At 35.3% G+C, this 16044-nt stretch overlaps 1 protein-coding gene across 2 annotated transcripts; it reads right to left on the bottom strand.

The window, feature by feature from the left end:
- Positions 1-1233: 1233 nt before the first annotated feature.
- On the bottom strand, positions 1234-15654 carry LOC136825503 (uncharacterized). Of its 2 annotated transcripts, none has more exons than XM_067082066.1 (4): positions 15506-15654; positions 13959-14042; positions 13568-13699; positions 1234-5212 (listed from the first exon to the last, which is right to left on the bottom strand). In XM_067082066.1, the coding sequence occupies exons 1-4, from the start codon at positions 15587-15589 to the stop codon at positions 5183-5185; spliced, it is 330 nt and encodes a 109-aa protein (XP_066938167.1). In that variant the 5' UTR covers positions 15590-15654; the 3' UTR covers positions 1234-5182. The 2 variants fall into 2 exon arrangements, with proteins under 2 accessions (XP_066938167.1, XP_066938168.1); XM_067082067.1 differs by having other exon boundaries at positions 14928-15514.
- Positions 15655-16044: the final 390 nt, after the last annotated feature.

Genomic DNA, 16044 nt, shown 5'->3' with positions numbered 1-16044 from the left:
AGAGGCAGCAGCCGCATGCTGTGGGCTCACTCTCGTTGGGATGTACCACAGTCTGTAGCTGCAACCGAGCACTCACCGATGCCACGGGAGTCAGTGGGACCCCATGCAATGGTACAAGAACCTTTACCAGTCCAAGCGAACGACTTCCCACAACTGGTATTAGCAACACTGGGTTTCGTACAAACCTGTGTATCTTTGGTGACATGGGTCTCAGTGGAGACCTATGTATGGGCAGCAACAGTGGTGCAGGGGTCCACGGCAACAGTTGCAGAGGAAGAAGGTTCTTAACCGGGCCTAGAAGGTGACTTCTGAGGACCAGTATTGGTGACACTGGTATCCATGTAGGCAATGAGTGTAGAAGGTGTGCAGATCAATTTCCAGAAGGGATAGAAAGCGCTTGCAAGAAACATAACCCTGTGCCTGGGCAATGTCACATGACACAAGGCTTCCCCTCCTTAGGCTGAGATGACTCATGGGTTTGCATTACTAGTAAAACAACAGTAAGTCACAATATCACACAAAGAAGCAATCAGAGGGAAAACCAGGAATAACTATTTTAACCGAAATCATTTCATGAATGTTAGTACATGTGTAATCTATGCTTAAGAGCCTCAAAGCAATCAATGCCTGTTCCAAATTCTAAATACATGTACTTGAAATTTAACACAACCTACCTTTCTTGAACTACATATTTGTGCAATTGTAGATGTTGGCCCTTATAAGTTTCTATGAACCTAACATGAATGAATTTACAAAATGTTACCAGTAATTCACAAAGCTGATTAGACTTAACAAATAAAGACTTCATGACCTGAACAAGATACTGTACATTGTCACTAGTATTTATGGTGGCTAAGGCTGTTAAGTAGTGAAGGCAAAAATCTCAAGAACAAGGTGATTTTAATTAGTTTTAACTTGTGTTCTACTCCATTATTCTTTCATTTGATGGTTGTAACTGGGCTGTTACAACAATCACAACAATACAACATTAAATTACTTACAAATTTTGTGAATTCATTCAAAACTGATCACGTATGAATGACTCTCAAATGAAAAGAAGTTGCTCTGTACAGTTCAACCATCCTTCCTTTCAAAGTCTTAATAGAAGACTGAAGAACAACAGCAAAACTGACTTTCAGTGGTAATCAGCAGCAACTGGAAAAAGTCAATGATCAGCAACTGTAAGTCACTAGAAATAATCAAGATACATAGGAAACCAATGAAACTATGAGATTCATAGCTGGACTATTTATTTGAGAAATGTGATTGTGATCCTGGGTTTACAAAATGGCATGTTGATTTTTGTACCTTAGGAGGCTGACTGGGCACATGCACCAATAATCAAAATCCACCGAGATAAAATAAATCTACAATAGTGACTGAAAGGGAGAGGAAGAAAGTTTTTGACACAGTTTCTATTCCTAAAGCCATCATCTTCTCTTATTAAATCTCACTTCTTAGATAAAGTAACTATGTTATCTACATGATTTTTAGGAGTTTAATCTCTGCTTTTTCCTTATACTATCAACATGCTATAAGAGTCTATGATGGCTGAAGAATGGGATGAAAGAGACACAACAGTAACTGCATCTCCGATTGATACAGACTGCATTTGACATGAGACCTATTGAATAATATTTAATACCAATTAGTACCTACAATATATAACAATTTCAAACCCCTTCAGTTTGTAACAAAAAAAATCTATGAAATATATTTGAACAGCAAAACAAATATACAACTGATTATAATCAGTTCACTTGCCTATATAAAAGGAAAACTAAACAAAAGAATCATTTCACTGGTAGTTCACATTCACCAATAGTTAAAATTCCATACAAACAATCATACCTCGTAAAAAAAAAGCAAAATATTCTTTGCTAGTATCAAGTACACAACATTGTACTTCAAGTTCCTTTGTAGCATATCCTAATATGATTTTGATAAATAAAGTCCCACAACTATATTCTAACCAGGACACAAACCTGGACAGGGATAAAATTCTGAGAAAAAAATCCTATGCTAATAGCAGCCTTAAAACAGCTTAGGTACTACTGAAAACACTGGACAACAAAATGAACTGTTGCTTTCTGTCACAAGTAATTTAGTAAGGGAAATTTGCAATAATTTTTATGCTGAATTCAAGAATAAACCTTGATTTTCTCCAACTTACAATATGAAGGTGAGTTTTATGAGAGTCACACTTTCCCACATTTTGAAATAACACTTCATTAAGGTGTCAATGAAATTACTCCTCATGTAGTCATGACAGGTTCAAGATTTTCACATGAGATGTTGAATAAGATATATAAGAGAATCTAATCCTCTGGATATCCAGCTGTATAAGCCTTAAGAAAATGCTCAAAATTAATTACCTGTAATACAACCATAACTTTACCAGTGAATCAAGAAAGTACTCATAGTAGTTTTCTCAGCACACAAGTTATTGCCTTGATGAGAACAGGCTTGTCAGTTAACCTAATTTATGAGCTTCAAAATCACATAATCAACATATTGTACTTAACTTTGTCGAGCAAGTTTCCGTCAATATACTTTATTACACAAACTGAAAGTATGGCTTGTCAGCTTAAAACTTTTAGCCATCGCTAATCTAGTTATACTATGTATCACTGGAATTTTCAAGTATGGCATTTTCAAGCAAAAATTCTAACATATAAGAACAGGACACAACTGATATTTCACCTAAATTTGATAATGGTTTTTTCATTAAACTTTCTTCTAACATGCAAAGTCCAATAACTAGTCTTCTTATACCAAGAACAAAGATCACAGCAATTCTTAATTATGGGACACAATAAGGCAAACTTTTTTGTCTATTGTTGGCTGAAACCAGGAAGACCATACAATGTTCTAGTGGTAATGCATTCTCTATATGGGGACAAGGTCCAAAGATAAACTACTTCACCAATAATGAGACATAAGGGGGCCTGAATTTACCAATCAACAAGGTCTACCATTTACTCATTAAAATTATTCCATTAAAGCAAAATAAGCACTGCCTTACGAGAATTTTAAAGAGGGGTGTGAGGCCACCTACAACAGGATGGATATGGTGGCTTTGGTCCCTAAAGTTTATCTTCAAACTTTGGGTAAAATGAAACTTTAACATGCCTTTCTCTTCATAAGGAAGTACTAAGGGAGTACTCTGCTTTCACTACATGTTAAGTCTGTCAAATTCACATCACTGCTGTGCTCATTAAGCGTCATACCCAGAGCCAACAAGAATAGATGGGACCGATGAAGTATGCTTTTGTAGCCTGGCAAGCTTTCCATCTAGTGTCCCTCAAAGGCTTAACATTCAGAAGTTGGACTACTTAATCATTCAGTTTAAATTTCTGGCATTGTTCAAGAACTGGATCCTAATCTAACAATTCTCAACATACAGTACTAAGAACAATCATGTTCAACAGATAAGAGGTAAGTATGGAGTAGTCTTCCAGGTCATCACCACAAACACTTATACAGTTCTCCACTGATTGGCTTGCATAATAAACTTTCTTACCAAATTATTGACTTTTCAAATTTCCATATCCAATGCAATATACTGATACAGAAATTTTCCTCTGAGAGCAAGACAATTTTTTTGTCCGATAATTGCCTAAGGTTTGTACTCGAAGCCCAGCTTGGCACCCATAAAGGGTAGGGCTGCGCAATCCACTTTTCTTGAAACTCAAGCCCTTGGGAACTTGATATGTAAGATTGACTTCCCACTTGCTCATTCTCATTGTCCCCTTCCTCAATGAAGCCAGCATACACTTGGTTTCACTTTGCCAAGCACCACACCTTACTATTCCTCAGATCCATGACAACGTGTTATCAAGCAGCCATCAACCATGGCTGCTACTTATTTCTACCACTAAAACACAGCTGTACATCTCGAACAGACACTTGAGAGCTTCATTCTAAGTCATTCTAGAATTTTCTTTAAAGACTGCAAGTTGCTAAATGGTTCTTTAACCCTAATCTATAATTACATGAAAACTTCATCAACCCCTGAATACAAGTGGATTTACTAAATCATCCCTTTCATCACCATATCCACAAAATTGAATAACAGAACCTCCACAAAAGTCAATGCAGCGTATTATAACTGATATCTGAATGCTCTTGGTAATATTTCAGCTCTATTCACTAAGAGTACACAAGCTTCACATGACTTTTTTTATTTTTGTTTCTTAAAAGTAAAAACAAAATCACATTATTGCTAACATAATTTGAATTTTCAAGCTTTTCAGTATTTCTTTTTGTTGACATTCCTGAAGTTATCTTTTATTTTGTGAAATCACCTTGGTGCTTTAATAGAAAACAAAATATTTAACATAGTTCACCTCAGAACTGCAAGCCATCTTTTTCTTTGGGAACCATTCTGATTGAATGTAAAAACACTTATTAATGTTGCTTATTCCTAGCCAAGATTTGGATCTCTGGTGTAGGACGGCTTTCTCTATTAGTGGCAAATTTTTCTTAAAAACATAATTATGAAAAATTAAATTGCTGAATTTCACTTAGCGTCAAACAACTTACTTCTCAGAGAGGCATGGATGCCATAATTAATAAAATTTTGCACACTCCTAAGTAACATCCTCATTAATAAATAACACTTCCTATAAAAACTGCCTTAGTCTCTATTTTACAACAGGGCTGGCATACATAGCACTGTCATAGAAAACACAAGGAGACTGGTAAAATTCTAAGCTGTTACTGTATTCAATTTCAGCATAAAAATCAATTGACAAAAATCACCGCAAGGTCTACACATGACAAAAAAGGTGTTTACCAGTGATGTTGGGATAATTGTACAAATGCTAAGACAATACTATTCATGTAGCCTACTTCAGGAGACCAATAACTTAGTAAGAATTCAATTTCAGTGAATGTGCTTCAACTAAAACAATAATGATTAATAACACTAAACAATTATGCAGTATCAAGATTTAGTAAACATGAGCATCACTGCAACTTGAAAAATTCACAGCAGCAGCAGCAGCAGCAGCAAGAGCAACTACCTTGTTTGATCACAAGACCCGTTTATCTCACCTCAAGGATGTCCACACAGTCATAAATCCAATATAATACCACTTTCATCTACCTATTGCACACTCCATCCAACATCTTAAATTACAGCAGGTACTTGCGATTAAAAGAAGTAGCTCCTCGCCAGTTACTTTTCCAGGATGTGACGAAAATGACCCTGAAAAATAAGAATATATTCATTTGGAGCCTTTCCTAATTTTGACATTCTTATTGCCATGGATGTCTACTTAAAATCTTCAACTTAATATAACCACAAAGGGGCATCTGATGTGCCAAGGTATACTAATAAAGGAATCAAGGTACAGTGGGAATAAGTTTGTAACCATGTTACAAATATTGCAAGTGCTCTAGGTATTCAGTTCTTTAAATTAAATGGGACAAAATACAAAGGTTAATATCTGAATTCCACCATAATCCATTGGTTAAACCCTTCTGACATACTGTAACATTCATAAGAAAGCAGACACATAAAAAATACAAGTTACATGTAAAAGTAAAACCTAATATACAAAATTACTCAATACTTCATATAAAACAAAGTCTCCTATCTCATCCTCAACGAGCAATACAACTGTTCTTCCTCCAAAGTAAGCTAAGGTGTTATTTCAGTTCACTTAGAAAAGGAAAAGGAAAAATGAAATTATGTGGTTAGTGGCTTGTTGTATTAGAATCCCAAATTGTTCACAGCTTCTGGATTCCTTGTACTATCAATTATTCAACATACTCAAGTTATCTGCTACAAATCCTTCCCTTATAACCAGTATAATTTTTAAAAAATGTTAAGCCTTTTTCTGGATTCAAAACAAAGCAAAAAGAGCTAAAGCAATCATGTCAAAGAACCCACATCACTGAACGTTGCATACAGTAATACTGTACCCCGAACTTGCTCGATTCAAGTTGTGCAAATTCAAAGACACACGAACTTTTCATGGGAACCTAACTAATTATCATACACAAGTTTTTCACAGACACACGAACACTTGCAAATACTGAGAAACCCTGCAAGTGTTTATGTTCAATTCTTTATGTAATCTTTATGTAATTTATAAGTTTTTAAGCTTTAATGTATAAATCAAATAACATTAAATAACAAAGGTAATAATTTCTCTCTCTCTCTCTCTCTCTTTTACTGAGATGGGAGAATTTTAATGGTGCATATATGTTTATTTGTTTTGTATGATAAATTTTTCACCTAATAATAAGTACTAACTTTCAAATATTAATAAGATTAAATATTAATAATAATAATAAAAATATAACTAATTACAAAATTCGTATGTGATACGTATTTTAAACATAAATATTTTTCCCCTCATCTTCTGTAAGAAGCTCGAAAGCAAAAGCTGTCAGACATGTCACTTTAACATGACAAAAAGGGGTAGTGTTCCTGATTAGTGGTCAAAGGTTTCCTGTAATTCTCTCTCTCTCTCTCTCTCTCTTAGTTAGCGCAACCTATGTATGACTGTTTCTCTGTATGACTTTAACTTTACAGTAGTTCATTTGAAATTTATCTAATTTTACTTGTACCGTTTACAAACTGTAAATGCACTGTTCTTAAACATTGAGATATAGAGCATTTCAGAACGAAGAGAAAGAATAAAAAGTTTTTTAAAACGAGGTTGAGAAGACTTCCAAAAATAGATCGGTGGAATGGGGGGAGAGAGAAATAGTAGACTAATCTTCACAATCTCCTATATTCTTACATTAACCATTTATTTCTTTTTATTAAGGATAATGTAATAAGCTAACTTTTAAATGAAATTAGAGTAACTTTAATTTTACTTAAAAGTTAGTTTAATACTGAATTTCCATCTTTTGATATCTAACATAAGAATAACTTCTCTCTCTCTCTCTCCGTAATAATTCATAAATGATTCAACTTAATATTTTAAGTAAGGACAATATCTCTCTCTCTCGTGTTTTCTCTCAGTCCCCGTAATGATTGATAAATAATTTCATTCTCTTAAGTAAGGACAACCCTTATCTTTCTCTCTCTCTCTCTCTCATTCATAGTTAATGCTCACACATATTCACAACTTATTATTTCTCTGTACGTCTTGACCTGTACAGTAGATAGTTTAAATTAAGGTAAGTTTTAAATGAAATTACAGTAACTTTAATTTCATTTAAAAGTTAGTTTAATACTGGATTTCCATCTTTTGATATCTAATGTAAGAATAACTTCTCTATCTCATGTTGTTCTCTCCGTCTCCGTGATAATTCATATTTTAACTTGATATTTCAAGTAAGGACAATATCTCTCTCTCTCTCTCATGTTATTCTCTCAGTCTCTGTAATAACTAATAAATAATTTCACTCTCTTAAGTAAGGACAATCTCTCTCTCTCTCTCTCTCTCTCTCTCTCTCTCTCTCTCTCTCTCTCTCTCTCTATATATATATATATATATTATATATATTTTCTCTGTATGTCTTTACCTGTACAGTAGTTTAAATTGATCTCATTTTACTGTACCGTCTACGAAGTGTAAATGCACTAGTGTGGCAAATACATTCTAAAACATAGAGACATACAGTAATAACTAAGTTGTATTAGTCAAAATAAAAAAGAGTTTGTTCATGAAAAAGCATTTCAGAACAAAGAGAAAGAGACATAGAATAAAGTTATTAAAAAGATGTTGAGAAGACTTCTAAAAATAGATCAGTCAGAAGGGGAGAGAGAGAGAAATTCTCTCCCAACTCTATTTTTATGTCGACCATTTATTTACTTTTTTAAGGGTAATGTATTAAGCTAACTTTTAAATGAAATTACAGTAATTTTAATTTCATTAAAAGTTAGCTTAATAATTTGGGAGCATGATTAGGGTCACATTTAGTGTTTAGACTTTACAAATAAGCATTTATTAGCATTTTTAGAGACTGTGCCAAACTTACACGAAAATTCACCTTGCGGGAGGGGTTCTGGAACCTAACCTCGCGTAAGTTAGGGGCATGACTGTACTTCCAACCCAGAAAGAGCAGATAACTTTCTCTGTAAGCCATGAAGTGTATTAATAAGACCATGGCTTAAAGCCTCTTCAAGCACCTCAGATTTGGATGTTGTGTCATAAACTAAGAATTAATTTATCCTGACAAGCAACTCCCATTTCTGTTCTTTACTGAGCTTTAATACGACTTATCAGTAAACTTTTGCATAATCCTGCAGTGACACCTCAAAATAAATATTTGCCTACCCAGATGTCCAGTTGGCCAGCAATATTGATGGCAGCAGTGGAAATAATGTCCCTTCTAAAATGCCTGTTAAGCAAGTAAACCCTTGTTATCTTTCCTGTTATCCCAAAAAGCTCTCAGGTTCTAAGGTCTTCTTAACCTGATCTTAGTATAATCAGCAAACACTCCTCCTCAGAAATTGAGAGGAAAATGCAAGATCACCACAGTTCATTAGCCAATGTCATATCAAAATGGAGTTATTTTCTTTGGCTGACTCCTTTAACGGACAATAAAGCTGGAATTGTTTAATTAAAGCCCATACAGACGTTGAACATTACCTTTCTCTCAAAGCAGGGTCCCTTCACTTTTAAAACCAAGGTGATTAACCTTGGGTTTAGAGGACTGGTAAGGTCCCTTGTTGCATACAATCATGTTTATTATTATTATTATTAAGTAGTTTAACCAGTCAACCGAACTAATTTAACATTAATCAGGCTGGCCTGATGTATTTATCTATACCAAATTATTACATCACAGCTTTTTAAAAATTTATATGGGGTTATTTGAAAATGAGGGGGGTTGACAATTCTTTTTCCAGATATCTACATTTGTCTTCAATTATATTCTGAGCATTTACACAAAAAATATTCAATTGAGTTACTTTACATTTTGTACCCATTCTGATTAGATTACAGTACATGGATGCCCAACATCAGTCTGGATCAAGTGACATATTCATCAAGTATCCATCAGTCAAACAAGACCATCCATAGTAAAAATCCTTTTGGTATGATTAATTCTGTATTTGAATGTGTTACTATCAGGTGCATTATTCCACATTATCATGCCAATTGTAGATTATAATAATGGGTTTTCAAGAGATATTATATAATCACTAATGAGAGTATCTAGATTTGATCTTGTCTAGTAGTTGCAACTTTCACTGCTTTGCCAGTTTCTTCATATCCTTTAATCTCTGCATGGGCAAAAATTCAACACATTTTTACTTTTAAAATAATTTGTCAAGTGAAAATTTGATTTGCTGAACATGGGCATTTTTTTGGATTATAACTCTGAAGGGCTTCTACAGCATCTTAAGTTATTGAAACTACAAATGTTTGTGATGGTGTATTCCTAATCATTTCAACAGCTAATGTGGGTTTGGTAACAAGTAAGTGAATCATAGAGGAAAAACATTAAACCATTGCAGTGACTCATACAGCTAGTATTTTTACAGTCAATGCGGGTGATAAAGTAGTTGCAAAATAGGGACGTTTGCAAACATTACCCGCACTTTTGACTATCACCCTAAAACCTGGGCTAAAAAATTGGCTGTGAGAGATTAACTAGTTGGACAATAGAGTTAGTCACTCACAGTTGTGGGTGGGAGAATTATAGATCAACAGCTATTTGTCTTTCATGAGGAGGGTATCGACTTGATTCTACCACACTCATGGCTTTTTCTTCATTACTGTCCTTGCATTAACACTCATATTACCTTTGCAAACATGTCTATAAGAGTAATAGAATGCTTAAAATGGGTTTAACAGTATGAAAAAAAAAAAAAAAAAAATAGCAGCACATACTGGCGCGAAAGAATGAAGTCTATCATTTGTTGGCAAAATTCAAGGCTGGAGGTCAGAGTTACCCCTGCATCTAAAGGCAACAGGAAATCCCCCAAAGATAAGTAAGCGAACATTAGCTCTTATAAAGAGGGAGTTAGACCTTGATCCTACACTAAAAGAAAAAAAAAAAATAAAATAAAAATAAAAAAAATAAAAAACACCATAAATTACAGGGAAATGTCTGTACAAGGACAATTGAGGAAAACATACAAAAATGGCTGTCCTGTAAGAAAGTAAAACATGCTGTACCTCCATCCCAGTTAAAGAAAAGGAAGAATCTTGCCATCAAATATAAAGATTGGACAAAGGAACATTGGAGGGCTATAATTTGGACTGATGAGAGCATGCATCTCGTTAGTGACACAAAGGCATCCTATCTACAGGTCAGACAGTTACTAAGGAAGTAACTGGAGCAGAAATTCTTCAGCAAGATGGGGCACCCTGCCATACAGCAAAAGTAGTAAAGAAGTGGCTTGCTGATAGCGAAATCAATTACAATGAGGACTGAGACTGGCCAGGTATCTCACCAGACATTAATCCAATCAAGAACCTTTGGGCTATAATAAAAAAATAAAGTTATGCAACAAGGACACTTCAACAGTAGAGAAATTGGAAGCAGAACAGCGTCTCAACTGGGAGAACATCGATCCCTCAATCTTTAAAAACCTTGCTGATGACGTCCATAAACATTTGAGAGAGATCTGAAAGCGAAAGGGATATCCCACAAACAAAGAATTGAATGTTTGGTTATTATTCAAACTTAACATCTGAGAGGTTGGGTAGAAGGCTCTGAACCACAACAACCTATCACTAGAGACAATCCAATATGGCCAGAATGTGAATTTTCAAGCCTCTTTGATAAGTCTGCAATATCTTTTCAAGCCTTTTTGATAAGTCTGCACTGTCTTCCAGACACGCGTTTAAAGTTCAGGTCAAGACTTTTAGGTTGCCTCACCTTCTATATACGCTAATTTCATCGTGCTTGATTAGCGGCCAAGAGAAGAGCCAATCTCAACAGGTGCAATACATCTTACCAATTAATGTGCTGATAAGTTCTGTATAGCCAGCTGATAAGTGTTCTCAAACTCCCTAACTGTTCTGCTGAGTGCTCCAGATGGCATAAGGGAAATGTAGGGCTGCCCACAGACTGGACATGGGGCATCAGACCAGTGCTCAATACAGCAGTGTCCACATCAACCTTTAAAATTTTAGGATAGTTGTGTGAAATCTTCTGGCCTCAAAATATTTAAGCAAGGAAAAAATTAACTCTTGCTCTGTACTGCATCTCCTGTATTCAAGTGTGTTGCTCTTATTTCATATTCCCTCTTATTTATCATCTTTTCCAATAACTTCTCTCTCTATGCAGGCTGATCTCCCTTCAGACCCTCTTGAATTTAGTCTGTTGACTCTATCCATTAGGGCTTTCAGATGAGGATTTAAAGAAAGAAAACACAGAAACATTGGAGCCTCATATGAATTAGTTGACTATATCACAGATTCACACAAGCACTCCTCTTCTATCTTTGCCAAGCAAAGAAGGATGTGTTCTATTATCATAAGCACTGGAGGCACTGCTTCTATATCTTTTTGTGGGATTTTTATGACTAACTCTTACAAATGTCTTGTGGCTATACTAGATGTTTCTATTCCTAATCTTGCTCCCTTGTTAATAAGATTATCAAAATTCCTGTCATCTTAACCTGGTAAACGTTACCAACAGCATATCTCAGTTGCACGCATCTCATATCACACCGCCTTCATCGGAGTAACACATTCTCCCTCTTTCAAAGCTGATGCCATAAAGAACAAGCTCAGAAATACACTTTACTCTTATACAAATTGTATTTGTTAAATTAAGGGTAAATGGAAAGACAGTCTGACAGAGGACATCTACCTCTCTCTTTGCGCTACGCTTCAGGCATTCATCGATGAAGATTTGATTTCTTTTTGTTTTGACCCCATTTATCCGCCATCACGAGCATTCCAAACCGAAAGAAAAATCTTTTGCCTGAAGAGATATCATCACTATTCGATGAAGAGAGTGATGATGACCACATGACTTAGAGTAGCAGCTCAACAGCGCCTAACAGAGACTGTGTAAGATTTATCTAACCGTGAAGAAAACCATAAATTAGATTTGCGCATTGCATTGCCAAGTGACTGGACAGTAACCAATAGGGAGAGGAGTCCCTTTACTTTTCGTACACCCAAAGCTGTGAAATTTATTGTTCAGGATAAGAGAAACCCCATGGATTTTGTTATATTAATTTTTTTATGACAAATTCATGGAGCACATTGTAACAGCAATGAACAGATTTGCCAACCAGTTTCTAGATGAATATAAATAAAGTTTGCCTACAATGTCACGTGCACTAAACTGACACGAAACAAATGTAAATGAAACAAAACCATTAATTGCTCTACTGGCTCTATGTTTCAGGGAATGGCATATGGAACGATAATTTTTTCCCTTTCATGTTTCATGCTTGTAATCGTTATGATATAAAAATGCAAAATAAATTTTCATCTTTTCTTACTCTACATTGTTTATTATCCTAATACATTTATACAAAAAAACAATATCGCTGTAATAAAAAAAGAACACATAAAAAGGTATAGAAACTGTCACAGACCAAATGACAACTCTGCCAGCGAGAAAATGTGACAATATGGGAGCGGCAACATCTCCAATACGTGACCCCTAACAGGTTAAGAGGGGGTCCTACCTTTAAAGACTCCATTCAATCTACCTTCCTTATCAACACTAAGTCCTTCTCACCTACTCATCAGTTTATACTTAAAAGTACCCACCTCCCAAAGCCATGCTTCTTATGAGAGATCTGGAAGACAGAAAATTACTTAGGTACCATTACTGGCAACAGAACTGTTACCTGGATAGCTATCTGGCAAGATTAAGGGTTCTTTTCTCCTTAGTTTATGTCCAAGGATCTGCTGACTACAAGATTACGAAAATGTATAACTGATGGATTTGTTTTCAAAATTGTTTTTAAAAATTTAATTTTATTGTAAGGAAAGAACACCAATGACACTGCCCTGGTAAAGACTGACTATCAGGATTCAAGATAATTTACCCTGTGGGACAACACTATCAGGATTCAAGATAATTTACCCTGTGGGACAACACTACAATCTTCAAAAGCAGCTTGTTCCTTACAGCACAACACGCACTCTGTACTGCAATGAGTCTAGTGGACTTAACTATGTACTTGTCCAAACATTTCTTGTAAATGTTACTGCTAAAAAGCATTCTCTTTTATTACAAAAAACTACGTTCAATTTGCTTACAACACTGCTTAACAAAACCTACACAGGCAATGGCAGGTATGTGGTAAGCATACCTGAAATATTACTGTTCAGTTGTTTACCCACACCAGTGATGTACTTTATTAGAAATCCAGCAGTACAGATCATTCTACACTAACAATCATTAAACTTCAAATTGGAACAACATGAAGTCATAGTGAGAAATCCAGGTTTTCTGAAAACAATGAGTCCAGCAGATGTAATTACTTTCAATACAAAAATTTCCTGAAAACAACTAGCAATTAAATTTCCCAGAATGGTGTTATGTTTAATGTAATGAAACTTTGGATAACATTTTTGCTTATAAAAAATTCCCGCCTTGATTCTTTTGACCGTAAGCAATCAACACAAAGAACCTAAAACATCAGACAAAAAAGAAAAGGTAAGAAACTTACCGGTTCACCCTGAAGACAGCGAGAGCAAGTAGTTCCATTCACCTGCATCGCATAAATATTCGGTGAGACTCCATCAATGGGATCACAATTCACAGGGTATTTGACCGCATGAAGACCTCGACGACCTAATACCTGTTGAGGGGGAAAATCACAAAATCATTTTCACAATCAAACACCAAAATAAAAGTTAAATTAAAAAATTATGGCAAAGTATACAAGATGTTAACTTCTATATACATAAATGACAATAACTCCTCAAATTAAAACAAATGTACTTTTGATACAAATTTCTTCTCTTTATATTAATATGACTTCCAAATTGGGTCTTCATAAATTCTAAAAAACTGCCAAATACAAAAGCAAAAACAACATTTAAGGCTGTATATTGTACCTGTGTACTAACACGACCCTGTTGCACTCTTGCCTGAAGTACATCAACATCAACAACAATCCTTGGTGGAACAAAAGGTCGTTTCTGCAAGGCAAAATGCAATGATTAGCATGTTAAAAAAATTTAAAAACTATCAAATTTAAAAACCTTGAACTCTAAGTACTTTCAAGCTACTATACTGTCTTGATATTTGCATTTTCATGTTCCTATCTCTATATCACCTATTGCTGCTACTCATTTAAGAATATGACTAGTTTTGTTATACTAACTTTTTATATTAACTCATAATCATGAAAAGGAAAGTAAAAACTCCTTTCTTAACAATGACAGTAAAAAAGTATGCAAAGATATGTAAGAAAACTACGTATACTGTATTATGTTCGTTAGAAATGACAATGCTAACTGGCATGTTTTCTACCAACAATTTTCCTATAAGGCAGGAAAGACTGGTACTGAACATGGCACTCATAGGAGTGGTGCTGGTGATAGTCTAAAGTAAAATTTTACAGGGAAAAGCAGACAACGATATTTTTTACAGAGAAAGATAGCCAAAGATATTTTTTACAGCAAAAGATTGACAATGATATTTTCAAGTCCAAATTGTGGTAAAACTGAAGCCTATTACTGTGCTCCTCTGGGTTCAGTTCAGTAGGTGCAAAATAGCCTAGGTGTCATGTTGAAGACCAGCCCCTTGGGGATGAGCTTAAGAACATAAACAAAACAAGGTAAATATCAATAACATAAACAAAATGCACTGACAAAATCAAAATCATAAATAAAAGACGGTAAATATTCGGACTGGTTTAAAGTAAAACTTAAACCTTTTACCAGTGGGTAGCTTAATTTAGCCTGTTTGTCATGTAAGCCTAAGGCTTCATGCAAAACAAACATCAGGCCTACAAATACTTAATGACTCTGTATGGTACAGCTACTACAGTCTAGCATAGCCATTATCACCGGGCAACATACTTCTCGTTGGTCCCTGTCTCGCCACTCAAGGTCCTTTACATTGACGGTACACACAAGCGAGGTCATTCATCATCCCCTTCCCCCTGTACAGCGACGTCGTCGCTTCAAATCTAAGATATACAGCCTCCAGACAAATGGTTCGCTTTCGTTACAAAAGGTACAATATTATCCTTGGGCAGCTGTGTCTGTCCCTGAGGCCGGACAGCGTCCTTGATTGGTATTTCCGACACTTGCGTACTTTTTTACCGCCAAAGCTGGCGTGGTGCGTAAGAGGAAAATTTACTACCGTCGTAGTGAACCGTTTTCATCTTTGCTATCAAGCTTATATAGTTCTAATAATGATTTCAAAGATCGTTTCATGGAACGAGCATCTCTGGTAGGTAAAAATGTAGTCTTCTTGAGGTGTATTAAGTAAATGTTCTTTGTTACGTGCTACGATGCCGCCGACCGCGCGCTCAAGAACCTCGCTATGGCGGACCTTTGCCGCCACGCTTTACTAACATCTACATTTCACGATTTCTTTCACTACCAATTGATGATTTCTTAGTGAAAACACAACCACTACGCTTTGTTCTTACCGCTCTTCTGTCATCTATTTCGAAACCGTTTTTTCTCTTGTTGCCTCCAGAAGTTGAAAAGCACGCGGCGTCGTCTAGCTTCATGTTGATACCGGGTTTCAAAACAAACACAAGTTCCAACAATATTTTCTGACAAGTTCCGATAACAAAGTGTATACAGAGGTATTTTTGTTCTTAATTCAAAATGCTTTTAAAATGCACAATTGTAAAAAATAGTGCTAAAATTATTATAACTTCATTAAATATAATTTCTATAATTTATTATGTGTAATATAATAATACGCCTTCCGTGCCGTAAAATGTGCGCATGTTTTCAGAAGGTTTCGGGCGACACCATACCTTTCGGCCATGCAATAGTGAAACTCATCACGCACATGAAGAAATAAACGGATTGCCATTTATTTATAAATATTAAATAATTTTCTGTTAGATAGCATTCTATCGAATAAGCACATTCTGCTGAAAAATTTTGAGTAATGGAATCAAGAGGCAGAATAAAACAATCCAAAGAATGAAGACGCTGGTGTTAAGTTTGCAGA

This window comes from Macrobrachium rosenbergii, chromosome 37 (assembly GCF_040412425.1).
Source record: "Macrobrachium rosenbergii isolate ZJJX-2024 chromosome 37, ASM4041242v1, whole genome shotgun sequence".
Taxonomy (NCBI): Eukaryota; Metazoa; Arthropoda; class Malacostraca; order Decapoda; family Palaemonidae; genus Macrobrachium; species Macrobrachium rosenbergii.
The sequence above is the reverse complement of the archived record's forward strand: the minus strand, read 5'-3'. Positions and strand labels throughout refer to the sequence as shown.